Raw genomic sequence first — 19,287 nt, forward strand, 5'->3', positions numbered from 1 at the left:
TGCACCTGTAGAACATTAAAATACCTACTGATACACAACAGAGAGACTCAATGCAGTACTCCTCACATCACAGACCCACTTTATCTGCAACATGTTTCTTCTGCCACCAATAAACTGCTCAATACAATAGGGAAATTGTAAATAGAGCACATTTAATCTTTACAACTGACACGTTAGTTCAGTGCCAGTGCACCTATAGGTCAGGAACAAACACCTCAAGTCATGCCAGAAATCTACCTGATACCATTAGACTGTTCATCATCGGCTCAAGTCTCCGCAGCCTGAAAGCGTCCTCAGCACTGATCTCCAAGGGGACATAAGTGCCTATGAAACCAAAGCCATACGCATGAGTGGTCATGTTTTTAGGGACAGTCTGTCTATGCAGACACTGAACTTAGCATTATTTGTAAGAACCTGGTGGAGGAAACAAGCATAGATGTAGGTACATATGACCATGCTACTCCTCCTTTGCAATTTCCCAAGTCTTACATGCCAAAGGGCATTGTCAATGTACAGAACCTTATACATGATACTGTGATATTGAGCTCTTCCCTCATATGACACACTACAACCACACACTCGCAACATACTCATCCAACCATAGGCGCATGCTCCAATCTGCAATGAAACAGGCAGGGTTAAGTGCCACAAGCCTCAAAACTGGCAGAAGTGCACTGTGTGAACAATGAATAACAATATCAATATTAATAACTATACAACCACAAAGCAAAATGCAAAACTCAAAATGGACAATGTGTATATTCCTGTTTGAAAGAAAATAAAGACTGTAAACGTGTTCATTTGTTCATTTTTTTGTTTTTCTTTTTTAGAAAGCGTAGTAAAAATACATATTACAAGATAGCTGTTTCCAGATTCGTCTCATTTTTTTAACCCCCGCCCGCCCCATCTTCTCTTGTACACCCTCCCAGGTTAACAAATGACTCATTGTGAATGTGTTCGCAGCTCACTTTTACATATGCCATTCCCACCATTTGCAACCAATCACAAGTGTGAATCCTATTAAGGTGGTGAGGCGTCATCAGCTTTACTTCCTGAAGAGGGGGGTTGCAGTTACCTTGACAAGACAACCAGCTGTATAACTTTCTTTGCAGTTCTATGAAAAGGTAGATTACCTTTTCCCCTGTGCGTAGAGCATCTGAGTATGTGCAGTGGTAGCCACAGAAGTGTGTGTATGTGTGTATATGTTGATGTGTTTGTGTTGTAGTTGTGTTTGGGAGAAGGGGAGTGTGTTTTATGTATTGTGTTACTCTCCATGTCCATCTTCCCCAGCTGTATGATGAACAATTTCTTTGAAAGCAATATTTCCAAATCCAGCGGTGTCTCCTCAAGTGTCTCTGCACGTACACAACCAAAGGAAACAACAAAAAACAAGGATCAGAAACACTGGGCGCCTATTGTTCCAGGCCCAACAGATACATCTTTTAGAAGCTGAGACAGCAAGCTGGAAGTTGCAGAGTGAACTCTCCTTCCATTTCTTGAACTCTTCTTCAAATTAATTGAGTCAGTAGTGAGTTGACAGGAAGATTTATCCCACACATCAGAGCCCACTGGCAAGCATGGGGAAAGAAAGTTGTAGTAAGAATTTGCTGATGGAGAGTAGAAATCACATCTGTTCAGGTTAGATTGTGAGAGAACAGCTACATGATTTGATTGTGAGACTCAGGCCTGGCGATATTATAGCATGAAATCCTAGAGGTGCCCATTTCAATAACTGCTTGACAACATCCAGAATTAACACATTTGCCAGTATGCACCACATCACATCATGCATGCAAGTCAGCTTTCTTTGAGGCTGCGCACATCTGGCTTAGGCTAAGGCAATTACCTTTGATACTTGACTACCAATTTACATCACTCCAAGCAATGCACTATCTTACTCTTTTCCTTTGTGGTGCAAAGACATTTTTCAGGAAAAGATGTCTCCTTGATCTTCTACCTCACGTGAAAGCCCAGCAGAATTCTTAAGACTTTTTGGGGAGTTTTTAGCACCCTCCTCTGCCCAGTGAAGAAACATTTTGTAGTGATAGTGAGGGTCATGAAATATCCATCTTTCAAGCCGTAATTTATTTTCTGCTTGAGTTTTAGTTTCTTTTCAGTGAGGTGTTTCAACATACTACCATCTTTATCTTTGCCCATGTGGGTGAAACATAATTGTGAGATATTTCTCTCTCTTCTAGTTGGGAGATGTTCAGTGAAGTCACCTTGATGTTGTCTATGTGCAAATCTTTTAATGTCAAGAAGCAAGAAGGTGTACTTTCCAGGACTCTGGCATTTTGTTGGGATCAGTACCAGAGCGGAGCATGATTCTCTCTTGCTGTAACACTGATTTCAAATGGAGTTTTCATGAGAACTCTGAACCATTTACCTTCCAACAGAGCATGTGGATGATCAGTAGGTTGTAATTGAAAGGGATCCACAGCATGTTGAGGTGTCTACTACGCTTGCATTAAATTTGAAGGATACATTCTGTGGCGTTTATACAGATGCTGCTCAGATCGTGGTAGCCTCTTCTCTGTAGAGTTGCTTTTTCACAAATATTTATTTTAACCTGGCTTTACCAGTATTTTTCTACATCTGTTCCTTAATATCAATAATCAGAAATCCAACTGATTTCCTGCTTATCCTCAGCTACCAAGCTGCACTCCGTACCTTTCCCTTAGTCCAAAATATTTCTTTTTCCACTCGGTATCATTTGATAAAAGATGTTTCCCCTTTCTCTGATTTAGAAACAATCAACACCCCACTATGTTAAAAAAAAATAAAAAAAATGACAGCCCTTCATCCTGCAGGAAAAATGAAGAATTCTTTTGCATTGTCTCAATGGCTCAATTCTCAGCTGTGCTTCTCATCCTGCAGCAGCATATTACCCTGAAAACTCACAATTCCATGTCTTACGCTCAGTAGTCCACAGCACCCTTCCCCCATCTTCCCTCATTTTTGTATTCTGCTTTTTTTCTCCAAGTGACTAAAGACTTCCACATTGATCGCCACTGAAAAAAATGAAATAAAAGGGACACATTTCTGAGAGATCTCAGAATTGCAAAATATGACTGAGGATCACATATAACTGGGAAACCCCTCATTACCCTGACACTGTAAAGTTTTTGACAGATGGCACACACCCACCATTGCTAAAACCCCAATAATGTCATCCTCCCAATTGGATTGGAAAGGTGGGTAGTTCTCTCCATCACCTCTTTATTGCCATTTGTTCTGTCGCTTCATCCTTCATACTGTGGATGGTTGTATCCAAAAGCAAAATCAGAAGCGAAACAAAAGAGAAAGTTGTGTTCTTGGAGGTGCCCATTCCACTGGATTCAAGTCTATATTCCAGGGCTGAGGAGGATCCACTCAAACCCGAGGCATCTGTCAGGTGGCTTCATTTCGTTTTTTTCTTGTATTTGTTTTATAACCCCGTGGCTCCGAGGGACATGCCAGCTCCGTGGCTCATGCAGGGGATCGTCTGCATGGACTTGGGGAAGTCGTGGCTTACTACTCGTCCATTCTCTCCACTGCTAGCTCCTGCCGAGGCCCGAGGCAGCGTGGCCATCCTGACTGTCTCAGTGACAGCTTGCTGGGGAATCAAACAGAAACCCTTTTTAGGAGGACCACAGGGTTACCCCCCTGTCCTTGACCATGGCAATAAGGCTCACTACAACATAAATACAAAATCATGCATTTGTAGAATAATGTGTTTGCTGCAGCCCCTAGCCCCTTGTACAGTGACTCTTTGACAACACATGTGATTCAATTTTCTGACACTACCAGTCCATTTACCATTATGAGATTTTAAGAAACAGCACAAGTTTAAAACGAAAACCTGGATGTCCACCCTTATTTGCTTCTTTACTGAGTCTAGGATGACATCCTTTTATTTAGGGTGGCCGGGCAATGAGTGTCATATGCAGATTCATTATTAGGTGTATTTTTCTACTAATACAGAGGATTTTTTCGCTCATGTATATCTTACCCTAACATTAAAAATACTAAGCAGACATTGCAATAAAACTTGTTGGCATTTGGTCTGGCACTGGCTTGGTCAGTTTTGTCCTATTAAAGGGTCCTTGAGTCCCTGAGACAAAATAGGTTGCAAAAAATCCTGCGTGCTGTTACCAAGTGCACCGTGTGTCAGCTAAGTTCTTTGTACCTGGTTTTGTGTCTGGTTCCAAAATTGAGGGGTTTTATGCGCAATGCAAGGTATCATTTACAGTATGAATACTAAACTTTTGCTTCTGTATTTACGTGATGCATATACAAGATTTATAAGGAAAACAAGTTATGTCTTTCGGCTCATTAAAGGTGCACTTATCTTTTATAAGATAGGTGGTGTTTTCAATTAGAATGAGTTATGTATTTGTATTGTTTGTTTGGGGGTAATGATGACTGTTATATGGCCTTTTAGAGAGATTGAATTTGGAATTTGTGTCTGAGGTTTTGCACCAATGCCACCAGCTTTTATCCATCAGAAAATATGAGTGCAATAGGATATGAAACATTGCATAACTAGAACAAAGATCTTTTATGCATGTTATACCCCCATTTGGTAACCATATGTGTACCCAATACCAGTTGAAAATATTATTTATATTGATGTCTTCTGATACTTGACAAAAATAAAACTCAGAAGTACCAAAATGGAAGAGTGAACCAAAACTGAGTGAGTCACTCACAGATGACTCAGGACAGGTTGAAATCACTGCATAGAGGCGAAAGACTGGTTTGTAGGTTATGACAGAGTATCTATGATGACTGGCCTGCCTGCTACTGTTCCTCCAAAGTTGCCCCTTCATGCCTGCCAGATTACCCCTATTCACACATACAGCTGCTATGAAAAGGGTGGACTATGCATTCTTCTGAGTAGCCTTCCTCCATGTGTTAAAGTTCTCCATATAGAATGACAGGACTTAGACAAAGGAAATCAGAGTGGGACTGGACAATTCCCCCACAGCAGATCCAAGCCACACAAGCTGTAGAGTGTTCTGCACAGAGAACCAGAGAAAAGGTGGCTGTCTTCTGGGCTTCGCAGTCAGTTAGAGTTTTAGGGCCACATGTATCAAATTTGTAAATTGCTATTACCTAATTGTGTTTTTCTGAGAATTGCAACTAAGTAATCGCTATTTCCAAATTAGAATTTTATATACTGATTCCTAGTGTGTCGCAAATCGACCACCCTCATTAATATTAATGAGGTAGATCGCAATTTGCGACCCCCTTGGAATCACTAAAATCATGGGGATGGTGGCCTGCTGGGGACAGCAGACTACCATTTCTGTGATTGCTTCTAAATAAAGCAATCTTTTTTCAAATGCAGGTCGTTTTCCTTATAGGAAAACAGATTGCGTTTAAAAAAAGAAAATAAAAAGTTTTCTTTTTTTCTTTTTGAAGAGCAGACAGTGGTCCATGGGACTACTGCCTGCTCTTAAAAACGTTTCTACAACCATCCCCAAAGGGGAAAGGGTCCCTTGGGAACCCCTTCCCATTTGCCAATGGGTTACCACCTACTTGAAGTAGGTGGTAAAATGTGAATGTTTTGCGACCACATTCATGGTCACAAAACATTCATACATACCATTAGGATTGGCTATTTGGAAGGGTCGCCTTAAATACGCCACTTCCAAATACCTAATCACAAAATATGGTTTGATACATGTAAAATGACGCTTTTGCATGCGTAAACGGGCAGGTTCTGCGAATTAGCCTGTTTGCAAACACAAAATTGGTTGATACATGCGGCCCATAGTTCTGGTGACATTTCCTGGCAAGGCACAAGACTATCGGTTGTGTAAGGAGCAATTGAACCTGTTTATGTTCATTGTCAAGTCCAACGACTTCTACTAAACTTGATAATTTAGTTGACGATCTACCCCATTAAAGGCAACAATCACATCCAGTAAAATGAGTTAAGCTACAGCATCCCTGCCTTACACTCGTATGAGCCCTCCTCAAGCTTCAAAGAGTGCCATCTGTGGGTGTCCTCTGGGCTCAATCACTGAGTACCCATCTCCTTACATCTTACATGTTTTGTTATGATTAGTTAGTGGATTAGTTGCTTCTTTTCCTAGATTGGTATTGGATGTTGATAACACAGAGGTACCTTGCTAGGTCAGGGGTACAGGGGTGTTTGTGTTTTTTTATCAAGGTGGTCCCTTTGTCTGCATTTGAGGATTGCTGGAAGAATAGGTTGCCTGTTAAGTTGACAGAGCGAGGAACCAGGGGGTATATTATCAAGAACGGCGTTAAAATTATCGCCGCTTTAGCGGCAGGAAACTGATGCTAAAGCAGCGATAATGGGCTTGATAATATGCCCTTGAGAATTCCAATAGAAGCCCCTGTTCTGGTGTCAACATGAGCTTCTATTGGAATTCTCTGCGGCATATTATCAAGCCCATTATCGCCGCTTTAGCTGCAGTTTCCTGCCGCTAAAGCGGTGATAATTTTAACGCCGTTCTTGATAATATGCCCCTAGAATCCTTCACAAGTTTGGATGGGCATGATGTAACATTCATGTTTGGTAAGAAGGCTTTTGTAACTATGACTAGCATAAATGTATATCTTTGTGTTAGGTGGAGATTTTTTGTCCAAGCCTTACCTCTAGTTTTATATTTGATCTGATAATTATATATTTTTAGTGAACGGATTCTATTTTGATGTTTTACAGTACTGTATTGTAAGCTGTTGTGGTGACAAAGACGTTAATTACCATGGGGTGGGGGAGAGGGGAGGGAGATGTCTTCTATTCTGCTAAGGGGTGATTTTTTTTTATAAGCTAGTTGGCGTTTCTGGGAGGAATATACATAAGCCTGTGAGGCATTATATGAAAATGGAAAACAAATTATTATGAGGAAACTACTAATGAAGAAAATATAATGAAAGAAAGCGAAAATCGAGACAAGCAAGAATGAAGAGCTTTTATTTTGAGAATCATTAAACATTGGAAACAACTACTTCCCTATTCATGATTTGAACATGTTTGATTTGTAGTTTTAGGATTAGAATTGGGACCAGGGGTACTTGAACTGTTAGTATTGTGGTAGGGCCAGCCGTGTTCAAAATGGGGTTAGGAATAGGCTTATGGTTAAATATAGGGTTAAGGGTAGGACTGTATTGGTATTTGGGTTGGGTAATACTTTTGATTACTTGTGGAGTAAGAGTCGGAAATAGGGATCCTATAAATGATACGGCTAGGTTTAGGTCTAGTATTAGGGTTAGAGCTCTAGTTAGGGTTTAGCGTCTGTTTTAAGTCATGGTTAGTGTTAGCGTTAGAGTTGCTTTTGTCCGGAAGCTTCATCATTCTGGAGTTCTTTATAATGCTTTTTCATAATTGTGCATACAACGTACATGTATTATTTTCAGAATTGATTTTTCATTATCTTTCATAAATGTATTTCTGCATTTTCATATTCTTTTTTATAATATCAAACTGGTCATCTTTTTGGCGTGTGCTGGCTCTTTTAGGGCCCTGGTGGTAGTTCAAAAACTAGTACAAAAAGTAGTTGTTATACTGGAGTTAGGTTTTGCTCTTGGGCTTATGTCTAGCTTTTGGCAGTGCAAAATACCACACACAAATTATAAATGGCACGAATACATGTTGTGTTGTTCACGTATTTGCTGCCAAATATGGACCAGGCACTAACATATTCCAGGAACACTGAGCATATGTTGTCTGTACAAACATTTTGCACCCAATTTTCCCAATGAGATCTAAATGAAAGCCCTTTCTTTAAAATGCATGCATTTATGATTTCGTCCTACGGTTGGTTTGCCTAGAAGCTAATTCGTTTGTGTTCTTCAATCTGGCTGGGCAAAAGAGACCTAGGGGCATATGTATCAAACGATTTTTTAATCGCAAACGCTGCGATTCGCAAAATAACAGCGTTTGCGATTAAAAAATCGGTAATCGGGATGTATGAGCCAAATCCCATCGCAAAATTAAGGAATTGCTAATTTAGCGATTTCTTAATTTTGCGTAAGCATTTAAGAAATCGCAAATTGCGATTTCTTAAATGATATTTAAAAAGCACCCAAGTTGTGCGAATTATCCTTAAGAAATCGCAAATTACCCCCAACTTCCAGTTGGTGGTAATTTGCGATTTCCTTTCAAAATGCACTTTTTGGAATTTTACAAAGTGCCACGTGGCGCTCATACATGCCCTTAGGGCATGTATGTGCGCCATATGCACACACATGCTCATTTCAGGGGTGCATCAGGGTGTCATCATGACACCCTTGCACCTTTTAAAATTATTCTCAAATTGCGATTAGCAAATTGCGATTCGCTATTTGAGAATTACTTCCCATTCATTCCTATGGGTCTCCTGGCCCATAGAAATGAATGGGCAGGTATTCCTTAATTGCGATTTCGCAATTTGCTAATCGCAATTAAGGAATTTTAAGAAATCGCAAAAAGTTTACAATTTTTTAAATACATCCCGTTTTGCAATTCTCAAATAGCGATTCTTTAAAAATCGCTATTTGAGAATCGCAAATGGTGATGTTGATACATATGCCCCCTAATGTCTGCTAGATCTTGCAATCTGAGGAAGGGACGTGGGTAGCTGTCTGCTCCTGATTTCCTAACCCCTACCCCCCCCACCAATGAAGGGCCAGGGTTCTCTTGTGACAAAGGTTGACACTAGCACGTGGTAGCACCTGCATTTTCTTGGATTCACTCCTTGACTTGTAGCAGAACTCGATGAGAGCCACCAGCATGGCCAAGCCAAGCCCTCCAATTAGGATGTAGAAGACACCGGCCACATTGCTGAGACTGAGTGCGCTCGTCTTATCCTAGGAGCAGCAAGGCAAGAGAAAAAGAAAGAGAAGGCCCCGACGAACGGGGAGGGGCAGGGGTAAAAAACATAAATTAGATCATGCAACACTGCCACAGAATAATAATTCTTTCATAACCCCCCTCCGCTCTATTGCACAAAAACAGCTATTCACAAGATATCACCCTATTTTGACCACAAGACCCTTTCCCAGCAATCTCCCCCACTTTTTGCAATTCTTCACCAATTTTTTTGTTTTAATTTGAACTTGGATACTACCATGTGGATTGGAAAAGTGTGAAACCTTTAAATCTGTTCTCTGCTTCCAAACATCTGCTGGCCATACTCGTGTGTGTCAAAATTAGTGGAAAAATCTTTCCCCAGAAATATTCAAAATGAAATAATAGGCATGGAAAAAAAACTTTAATGTACCCGAATATGCATAATGTAGTAGGGGACTGCGTTTGGAAAAAAAATGTATGAAGCACATTCATCAATCCAGATTGAGCTGGATATGGATATAACAGCTGCAGAGTCCAATGATGCACACTTTCAAAATGGCTGCTGCCCGTGCTCAATCACGTACTTTTGGGTTTCAGTTTCAGAGGCCTGTGAGCACTTACTCTTCTGTTAGATGGACAAGCCTGACAGATGTCTCTCTAGGGAGAATGAGTGGTTGGCAAAGACCATTTGGATCCTTCCTCCTTGGAGGTCAGTAGTACAGTAGCCTATGGGGGAAGGGTTATGCAAATGTCTACACCTCATAATTTGTCCTAAATCTGAAGAGTTGACTATATTTCAATTAAAACCTGAATGCTCCTGGCTCCTGCCACGCAAAAGTATGCTCAGTTCACAGCCTATAAATTCCCTTCTTTCTCCTATTGGCTGAAATTTTTATTACGACGGAGAAATTTGTGAAATTCTAGAATCTTGCATTATTCCAAATTCCTGAATTTTCTTGAAAAAAGCATTTAGTGATTTTGTGTAATTTTTTTGCCCAAGCTCACATCTGGGTTAAAAAATAAAGCCTCACGTGATACCAGTGTGCGGCTGGTTCACATAGAAAATGATTTGCTTAGAGCCGTTTTCGACTTGAATCAGTCTCCTTCTGGTATTTCACTACGCTTTTTAACATGAGGTGCATGCTCAGGTAAAAAACACATAAGAGGCAAGATAGTTGCAAATCAGATCTAGCTATAAAGGTGTAATTTCACAAAATCTTCAGTGAATTCTGCTAAATTCTGAGAGAAAAACGTACATGATTTCCCCCTTGCCTTTCTACCCTATTGGTTACAGGAAAAGCCCTATAATCACAGAAGAAAACAAGAAAACTCCTGAGCCTTTGCGAAAAATCAGAGGCTAGGCAATACCAAGAGAAAACTATACCTTGGGGAAGGGATGCTAAGTGCACTTCCAGTTTGGAGAATCCTGTTGCACTGTAGCCTGGACAATGGTATAGCACAGAAGTGGACCTCCAGTGAGCTCTGGCAACCAATTTCAAAGCAAATAAGGAGACTAAGGAGATGGGGAAGAAGCTCCGTATCATATTGGATCTATTGCTATACCAGTGATTTTGGATTTTACATTAAAATGAAGATTGCCACCTGCCATGGATAAGCTTTAAAGAAGGAGTTTAACATGGTACTCGCCAGCATATTTGGTGCCACCTTCTGATCCTCAAGACTTTGATGTCACACCAGATTTGAGCAGAGTGTGCGTCTTTCCATGGTGGATCCACCTCATTAAGGGGCTCAATGGTAAGATATTGGCAGGAAACACTGAGAGTTGTGCTTACCGTGTGGTAATATAATATCAAGGCAGTGCAAGAAGGGAAAGTAGTCGCATCAGCAAGGCCGAAATACTGTGCCACAGACCATGAGAGTCAAGTGACTTTTCTATGCTGACCCACAGGGAGGACGGTAAACAATGCTTACCACGAAACATTTTGCCCGCAGGAAATCACAACGTGGTCGTTACAACGACCGCGTTGTGATTCCGCATACCATTACTCCACAAGTCGGAACAACGACTTGCGGAGGGGGAGGGGGGGAAGGTGTTGGATTTAAAATCCAACACCTTCCCTACTGTCCGCAAAGACTGGAGTTGGAATAGTAAATTATACTATTCCAACATCCAGCGCTCCCCCTCCGCAAGTCGTTGTTACGACTTGTGGAGTAATGGTATGCGGAATCACAACGCAGTCGTTGTAACGACCGTGTTGTGATTCCCTGCGGACAAAAAGAGTGTGGGATAACGACACACATTCAGGGAGGACAATGATTCTTTATGATGTTATTGATTCCTGTAACACTCCAACAGAAGCAGGCGGGATTCATTTCAGAAAATAAAATTGCAGGAACTGATTAATAGGTCACACAATGATGGACACCCTATGGCCTTATATTGAATTCAGTAGAATGTATACACGAGTTGATGGGTTATGATACTGTAGCAATATGTCCTGGGGCACCACAACGAAAGCATTTTATTTCTCTTGTGTCTCTCTTCCTACCATCATCTGCTACACTCTTCTTTGCTCCCTCAAAATCTTTCTTTACTGTATCATTAGCAGGAGTCTTTTGAACTGTAGAAATTGGAGAAACTTCACTGCTACTATTTGTAACCTTTGTTTCAACTTTCGATGACGTATCTATCTCTTGCAACCATTTTGAAGCATGTTCCATTCCTTTTACAACTTGAATTGTGCTTTCAAGATCAAGGTCTTTCGTTAACAACTTTTCTCTTACCCTTTTGTCATTGGTGCATCTCACAATTTGGTCTCTAATGAGAGAGTCACTTAAGCTTTCAAACTTGCAGGTCAGAGATAACCCACGCAAAGCTGCTACATACGTATCTATATCTTCATCTGATAGTTGTGCCCATGTTAAAAATGTATGTCGTTCCATCACAACACTAACTTTTGTAATGAACCTTCAAGTAAAGGTGTTGGTTGACTCTGGGAGTATGTACACTCTGATATCAAAAGATACACTGTCCAGAGAACAATATGATGATTGGTCTGACCCTGATATAAAAGCAGTTGGGTATGGGGGTAAGAAAATAGACATACCAGCAATGAAATGGATGAATATCTCATTCAAGGAACAAGTGGTTTATGGACGAATATACTTGACCAATTATGGATCTAATCTTTTGGGTTGGCGGCACCAAAAAGATCTGGGTATGAAATTAGATCCGAATGCAAAAAATCCTATTATTGTCTCGTTACCTGAAACTCATAATGTGAATTCTGTGGATACATTCGAAGAATGTATTGCAAAAAGATTTCCACGAGTCCTTAATGATGGATTAGGTTTGTTAAAAGGATTTTGCCACAAAATTATTCTTAAAAAAAGCGCTGTCCCGGTTGTGCACAAGAAGCCCCTTATGATGAGAGAATCCTTGCAGAAGGAATTGGACAAGCTGTTGAGTCAAGGTATAATTGAGCCGATAGAATCATCCGAATGGTTGGCTCCAATCGTTGTAGCTCCTAAGGAAGGTGGAAAAATTAGACTATGCATTGACTTGAGAGATTTAAATCAGAACATTTGGGTTGACAGGTAACCACTCCCCAATATTTCAGAAATGTTGTCGGCTATGTCAGGAGGAAAAGTTTTTTCAGTTGTCGATATGACATCAGCATATCATCAAATCAATCTTCACAGATGCAAAAAATGCAGCAAGACAAAACTGAAAATGAACCTGAACGTTGAATACCTCTCCAGTGGTCGTGATTTGAAGGGTGTTAGGCATGTGTTAGACATTGGAGAGCATCTACAGATATAGAATGTCCTGGGTCTAGGCCCTTCTTTACGGAAGAGACAGTGGAAACGAGTATTATGCATAGCAGGAGTGCATTAGGAATAGAGGTGTTGAACTCTGCATAGTTTTCCCCTTTCAAAGTATCTTTAATTCATGCAGAAAGCACAAACAACAATTAAAGTACCTATAGTTTGTCATATTAGTTGATTGTAATTCATTAGGGACCAACTAACACTTGCGAGATAAAATGAGCGGATACATTGGAAAAGGAGGAAGCTCTTAGTTACAGGTAGGCCAATGTTTGGGAACGCCGCAAGACTACTCTTGCATGACAAAAACGTTGCACAAACCCAGCTACTCACATATGTACTAATTAGACTCGAGCAAATGTTTCATTATGGAGGCGTAGTTTGGCAGGGTTCCAGATTAACGACGTACTGTATCAGATGGAGTTTCCTGTTTTTCTTAATCCTACGCATTCGTAGATTTTTTTTCTCATGCATGGCAGTTGCTTATTGGTGAATCTCTGGCATTTTGTATGTGAAAGAGAATCTTGATTATTTTTTCCTCGTGAGTAATGTGAAAATATGTTGCCCTGATAGCTTCTGCTTCTACTGCAACAGTATCATAAAGAAACTTTTAAAGTTTTCTTAGTTATGCAATTCATGCATTTATTTACGGTAATTATATTCAAATAATCCAGAAATGGTTCATGGCAATATGATACATTATTTACACTGAGGATGAGAAGACGGATCTGGCAGGTCTGCTGTGTCTCTAACCTCCAGTTATAATGAAACTTGGGCGAGAGAAGATTTAATTCATCTTTTCATGGTCTAGACGCCTCTTTATACGTGACTCATACAAGGAGAGGGCGCATAAAAGTGTATACTTTCCACTACACACAAGGCAATCCTCTTCCTGAACGATTGAGGGTCTACCGACCAGCCGAACCAGCATTTGACTTTGATCCTCAGTTTCAAGACAAGCAGCAACAAAAGCTCCACCCAAGCCGGTCCAATAATCATTGCAGTTATGTGCTCAAAGTTTCCTGAGGCTGTCCTATGCAACTCAGGCCAACACATCTACAGATGTAGATCCTTGTACCTTAATCCTCTGTTTGTTTCAAAACATCCCTTTGCTCACAGTTTGCTGAGGTTTTCCGATGCAACTAAGACTGACATACCTACAGTTGTGGGTCACTGCACCCCAATCCTCTACTACTTGCTGAATTTTTCCATGCAACTAGGACTGACACATCTATTGTTGTGGGTCCTTGAACCCCAATCCTTTGATTCTCCTGTTCTTACTCTTGTCCTGCTGACGACCCTGCTCAAAGTAATTATGCCAAAGCGTTGAAACATCAACAACAACATATGTGGACTGATTTTAAATTCTGATTGAGCATTTTGGACACTCATTACATGGGTGCCATGTACAACAACATATCACCCCAATAAGTCACGTGTATATATATCTGTGTTTAGCACAAGAACACTTTTTATCACATTGATCACTTTCACTGCACAGCCACTTTATAGGAGTATCTTATCTTTTGACTAAGGTAAATAATGTACCATATTGTCATGAACCGCTTCTGGATTATTTGAATATAATTACCATAAATAAACACATGAATTGCAAAACTTGAAAACGTTTCTTTACAATACTATTGCCGCTGCAGTCCAGGCTACACTTCCCCAAAGGGACCACTTTCTTGATAATAATCAATAAAATTTGAAAAAAATAAATAGGTCCCTGGGTTACTGGCTTGCCCCATTTTTCTAAATACTGATAACTTACGAACCTTTTTATGCATGTGCATGTAGGGCTTAGCTTTTCTCTGCATGTGATTTAACACAAATAAGACTCGTATAAAATGCTTGCAAAGTTCCAGGCATCATACAGCCCTTCTCACCAAACCTTTGGGGACTCTGCATGCTTTCGCAGTTTTTGCGAGAATTACATGCATTTTGAAAATAAAAATGAAAAAGTCTCTTTAACACCATTAGATTTAACTCAAAGAGACTGAGAAACAGCAGAGGTGTGTTAAGATTGTGTACAATTAGTGAATAGGGTTGGATTGGGAAACAGGAGGAGAGAGGTAACATCCTCATGGTTTGGGTAGCAGATGCACAAGAGGAGCCTTCACGCCTTAGGGTTTATGGGAGCTGCTACCACTGGAGAGAAGTAGGGTAGTAATGGCAAAAGATGCATAGGCTTTCCCTGCACTCTAGTGATAAAAGTTCTCCTCCTCCACGAGTATGGCCTGCACCACGTTTGAGAAGTGAACACAGATTTAAAAAACAGATTATCTTCCCAACTGTAAGCCCATCGTGCCCTCATGCAACCTTCCAATTCAACCCCTCATTCCCACCACCCCACATTTCTTCATCTTCAACTACTAATCCAATCCATTCTCCATCTGCGGCACATTTGGTAACCCCGACAGCACCGCCTTTAGTCCAAATGTAGCATGCATACCTGTTAGATGTCACTCTTCCCATGTGCTAAAGAAAAAGTAGACCTGCCCTTCTTCTAAACCAAATATCTCCTCTTCCCCCACATTCCAGAAGCTATAGTTCCTGAACCTGTTCTATCACTCCCAGCCTGCAATGTGACTCCCTCCCGCCATGTAAAAGATGTGCAAAGTAAGTGGATGAAGAGTGGCACTGTTGTGCTTTACAAATTCCCAAGGTCAAATGCTCTTTTCCTGAAAGAAAAACAGGACTACAACCAAAGACTTACTAGAGGGCAGGCTGTTTAAACCAAGTGTAAATATTGGGGAGAGAAATAACATGCAGTGTGTAACGATGTGGGTGTGGTCTCAATACATCAAGGCTGGCTTTACAGACTGCATATTTTTGTTTTGTTCATGAGGGGGGATGTTGCCCAAAGTTGTGTGCTTGGTTTTCTGTGTCCTCTCACAATGTCTGCTACAGGCACAACTACTTGCTAAAGAGTGGATTTTAATCTAAGCCGGAAGTGGCTTGGGTTTTAGGGTGTGTCATTCCAAATTTCTTCATGCTATCAGAACCAGGGCACCTTGGTGTGTTGGAAGGGATGGAGCAGGGGATTAGTCAACATAAGAAGTATTTCGTCTCTGCTTAGCGTATAACCTAACCTGTGATTTTGACTTGTAAGGATTAAAGCGGAGTCAGTAAGAGGTCTGACTGAGTTTCTAAATAAGCCCCCGGAGACTCATATGAATAATAGGGTGACTGAATGATTAAACCCAGCCACAATTCCTAATTTAGGATTTGATACATGGAGTGGCTCAATCTTTTCTCAGGTTTGAGAAAAAAACCAATTTTCAACAAATAGTTAACTGTGGTGGCATTGCTGCTGGCTTCCACACCAAACCCTATCTCAAGCTAAAGCAAAAAAAAGACCTATGCTGCCGAGAAAACACCAAATTGTTCTCTCTGGAAATTAATCTCTGTCATAACAAATCGTTTTCACTGCTGATACAAAGGGTAGATCAGGCTTAAATGAGCCGCAGAAACACAATCAGGAATCTATTTGCTATAACTATTTTTCAGCTTGCCTGATGCAGCCAGCCAGACACTTTTTACTCACAGCTACACATTGCCTAGTTGTCTTTCTTGAAATTCGTGGCTCTTGTTGATGTCAAGTGACCCAAAATGTGAAATATCTGTGAGGCGGAAGTTTGGCTATCCTGTTTTCCAAGCCTTTGCCATCTCCTAGGACATGTCCAATGCTCATTCAGGCATCCAGCATTTAACATAAATGGACATTTCCCCCTATCCAATAATTACTGTTGGTACATGACTATTGCAACACTTTTTGGTGGCCCTTGAAGGTAATAATTAGGACAGTAAACCTTTGAGAAAGGGTGTTTCATATTTTGTGTGTCTAATGTTCTCCTTTCAACCTCATCAAGATGGTCTTAGAACCCCTGTTTGAGTGATAAACTGTCCAGTGACTCACCGCTCCCTGTTTTCTTCCATGTCAAAATGATCCTTCGTCAGTAGTCATTTGGTATTTTTTGTGATTTTCTTCCTGACAGAAAATGTTCAAAGAGAAACCCCCCTCTTTCGGTGCTCTTGTGTCAATCTGATATATGCATTTGCAATTTCAAATTTCAACCAAACATGTGGGATCACTGCACCAAGACTTGAGTAGATAGCTTTCAATTAATCAGTTTCAACCAATTCTATATTAGAAAGCCAGCAGCAGCATGTACTATCCTTTTCAGTTTTGTCTTTTAGTTCTCCACATTATCCAAATCTTTTAAATCCTTGATTTATGTCATGGGACCCCAAAAAGGTCACTTATCCTCATAATTTTATAAATACTTGCCCAGGTGAAAGTTCATACATTCAAATTGTATAAAATATTTCAAAATAACGGCAAATGTGGGAGATGCTCACCAGGTCATGTTCCAAGGTAACATCATGCCCAAAATGATGAATTGGACCCTCCTGGAATATAGAGAGCTAGAGCACTGTACATAGATGGTGGCGTACATCCATATTGGGCCATGCCATTATGAGCTAGCCCGGAGACTCCTGGCTATTCTTGGTTTCTCTTGTCCAAAACAACAGTCCCTATCATACCCCAGTGCCCTAATGCTGTATCAGTTTTACCTATTCCTGCATACTAGGCCTTCTGTTGCATGTGAGGGGGTTTGGCCAACAGTGAAATCTAAATTCTTCCGCATCTAATTAAGTGCACTAAATGAGGTTGAGGCAGTGGCCCTGTAAGCGGTTCAGTGTGAGAACCCCTTCAGCAGTTTCTTTACATCTTCAAGTATTGAGCTGGCACTGGGTTCCAGCATTTTCTTAAAACCTCTATTAGGTTGTGGATCAGAGGCCTAGAATAAAATAATTCTATTTCACTAACCTAGGTGGCATCAATGCTCCTCACTTCAAATCTTTCTCGTGGAAAACAACAGGAGCATTCCCTATTCAATGATCTTTTTTTCTACTTCAATTTTGGAGGTGAGAAATGTATCAGGGTGGCCCTGAATCCTCACCACCAACCCCTTAGAAGCTGGCTTCACAATCAACATGATAAGTTCTGTTGACCTGAGCTCTATGTTTACAGCATTGGAAGGTTGTCCAACGAGAGAGACTTCTTCAGCTCCGATTTAGATCATGGCATGAGCAAGCATGAGGATCGATATTTGGTGCGGAAGATACAATAACAGGTTTTGTGCATAACACCATTTGACAAATGAGTGATGGAGGATGGACCAAAGCAGGATTGATCCCTTACATTATTGTTTATGTTTATTCAAGGATGAATAACTGTTTTGGATCACAGGACATTGTCCCTCTGCTGGAAATATCATTCAATGAAGTTTAACTGTCTCTGTGGCACTGTTGAAATGACTGAATAAGTCTTCACAGATATGTTGTATCACAATATTGTGATTGAAATATTGACCTAGAAAAGTACCAACTACCACTATACCTTCATAGTTAGTAGACATCAAGTTACGAATTGCAAATCTATACCTACCTAATATGCTTGCATTGATGATACAGTGGTAGCCATAAAAGTGGTTGCAGATTTTTTGAAGGTCAGTACTTTAAGCACAATATGGTGGCATACAACCCACAGCATGTTATTGATGGAATGGGTGAGTGAACAGTTGTGACTGATGATGAAGCGAGATACCAGCAAAAATGGCTTCTCATACAGTGCCAGTAGTGAGTGACACTCTACACAAAGAGTGCCCACTGTTTCCGTTGGCCTCCTCCTTGTGCATTTACCATCATGCCACTGAAGTCAGCAGCTGGAGAGAAGTGGCTAGTTTTTTATTTCACACTGCGATTCAACGGGAGGAAAGCAACAAGAACCAGCTGGGTGGAAGGCTGGGTTAAATGAGTCTGATAGCATTGATGGAGAGCCCAAACCCGGGTAATCCAAAAAAAGGCAACAGCATAGAAGTCACCTGCAGCATAATCTCTGCCCTGGACATTCATGCACCATCACTGTTCAGCATTAATATAGCTTATACCAGAGCATAGGCTTTAACAGCATTCACTTCCATTTCCAAACTGTTTAGTTTCTTGAGCCATACTGTTGTGAAGGTAGTAGTAAATGTGTCTTTCCAATGTAGTTCTTACGTGATGGCCATCATAATGTGCACATCAGCACTAATCTCACCTTTTTGCCATCGGAGTTTCGTGCTTAGGAGCACTTGTCTGATTTTTTTAAGATGAGCAAATATTGATGTTGGATTAGGGCAGAAATGGGTGGAATTGCAGCGGCAATGAGGTCCCTAATCCGGGTGGTAAGGCGCCAAAATCATGAACGGACAATTTATTTTCCACTGATCTTCAGTATTTTAAAATGAGTGCGTTCAGGAGACCTCAGGGCAGCTTCATTTGATGGACATGTTAAACAAACAGACACTGAAGCAAGACGCACTGAAAGACGGTCCACGATTTGTGTTTTGGGAAGATTTTTGTATTGTCCACAGAATGCTTCGTAAAGTTATGCACAGAACACTACAAGTGTTTAAATAATGTTTAGAGTGTATATGGTGCTCAGAGGAGTAGAACATCACTTCAAGGGACAATCACTAGCTGAGGATGCTGAGGATATTAGGAGATGAAGGACACTTGCAGAGATAGACAATTGGAAAGGATGAGTAGTCCAAGAGAGAGACCTTCATCAGTGGCAGACATTGTGAGAGGATGTGTAAGAGAGAGAGGCATACGCCCCAAGTGGCAGGCAATGTGAAAGGATTAGTCTCTAGTTGGTC

General features: G+C 40.7%; 1 protein-coding gene across 4 annotated transcripts in view; it reads right to left on the reverse strand.

Annotated features, from left to right (window-relative positions):
• Positions 1 to 846: 846 nt before the first annotated feature.
• GRIA1 (glutamate ionotropic receptor AMPA type subunit 1) overlaps positions 847 to 19,287 on the reverse strand; it is a 569,614-nt gene continuing 551,173 nt past the window's right edge. For 2 of the 4 annotated variants that reach the window (XM_085617656.1, XM_085617654.1), the window contains exons 15-16: positions 8,671 to 8,805; positions 847 to 3,616 (exon numbers count right to left, since the gene is read on the reverse strand). In XM_085617656.1, the coding sequence (XP_085473782.1) occupies positions 3,428 to 3,616; positions 8,671 to 8,805 (324 nt within the window). In that variant the 3' untranslated portion in view covers positions 847 to 3,427. The remainder of the gene's footprint in view (positions 3,617 to 8,670; positions 8,806 to 19,287) is intronic. The other 2 variants (XM_085617655.1, XM_085617653.1) reach the window with 1 other exon arrangement.

This window comes from Triturus cristatus, chromosome 7 (genome assembly GCF_964204655.1).
Source record: "Triturus cristatus chromosome 7, aTriCri1.1, whole genome shotgun sequence".
Classification (NCBI taxonomy): Eukaryota; Metazoa; Chordata; class Amphibia; order Caudata; family Salamandridae; genus Triturus; species Triturus cristatus.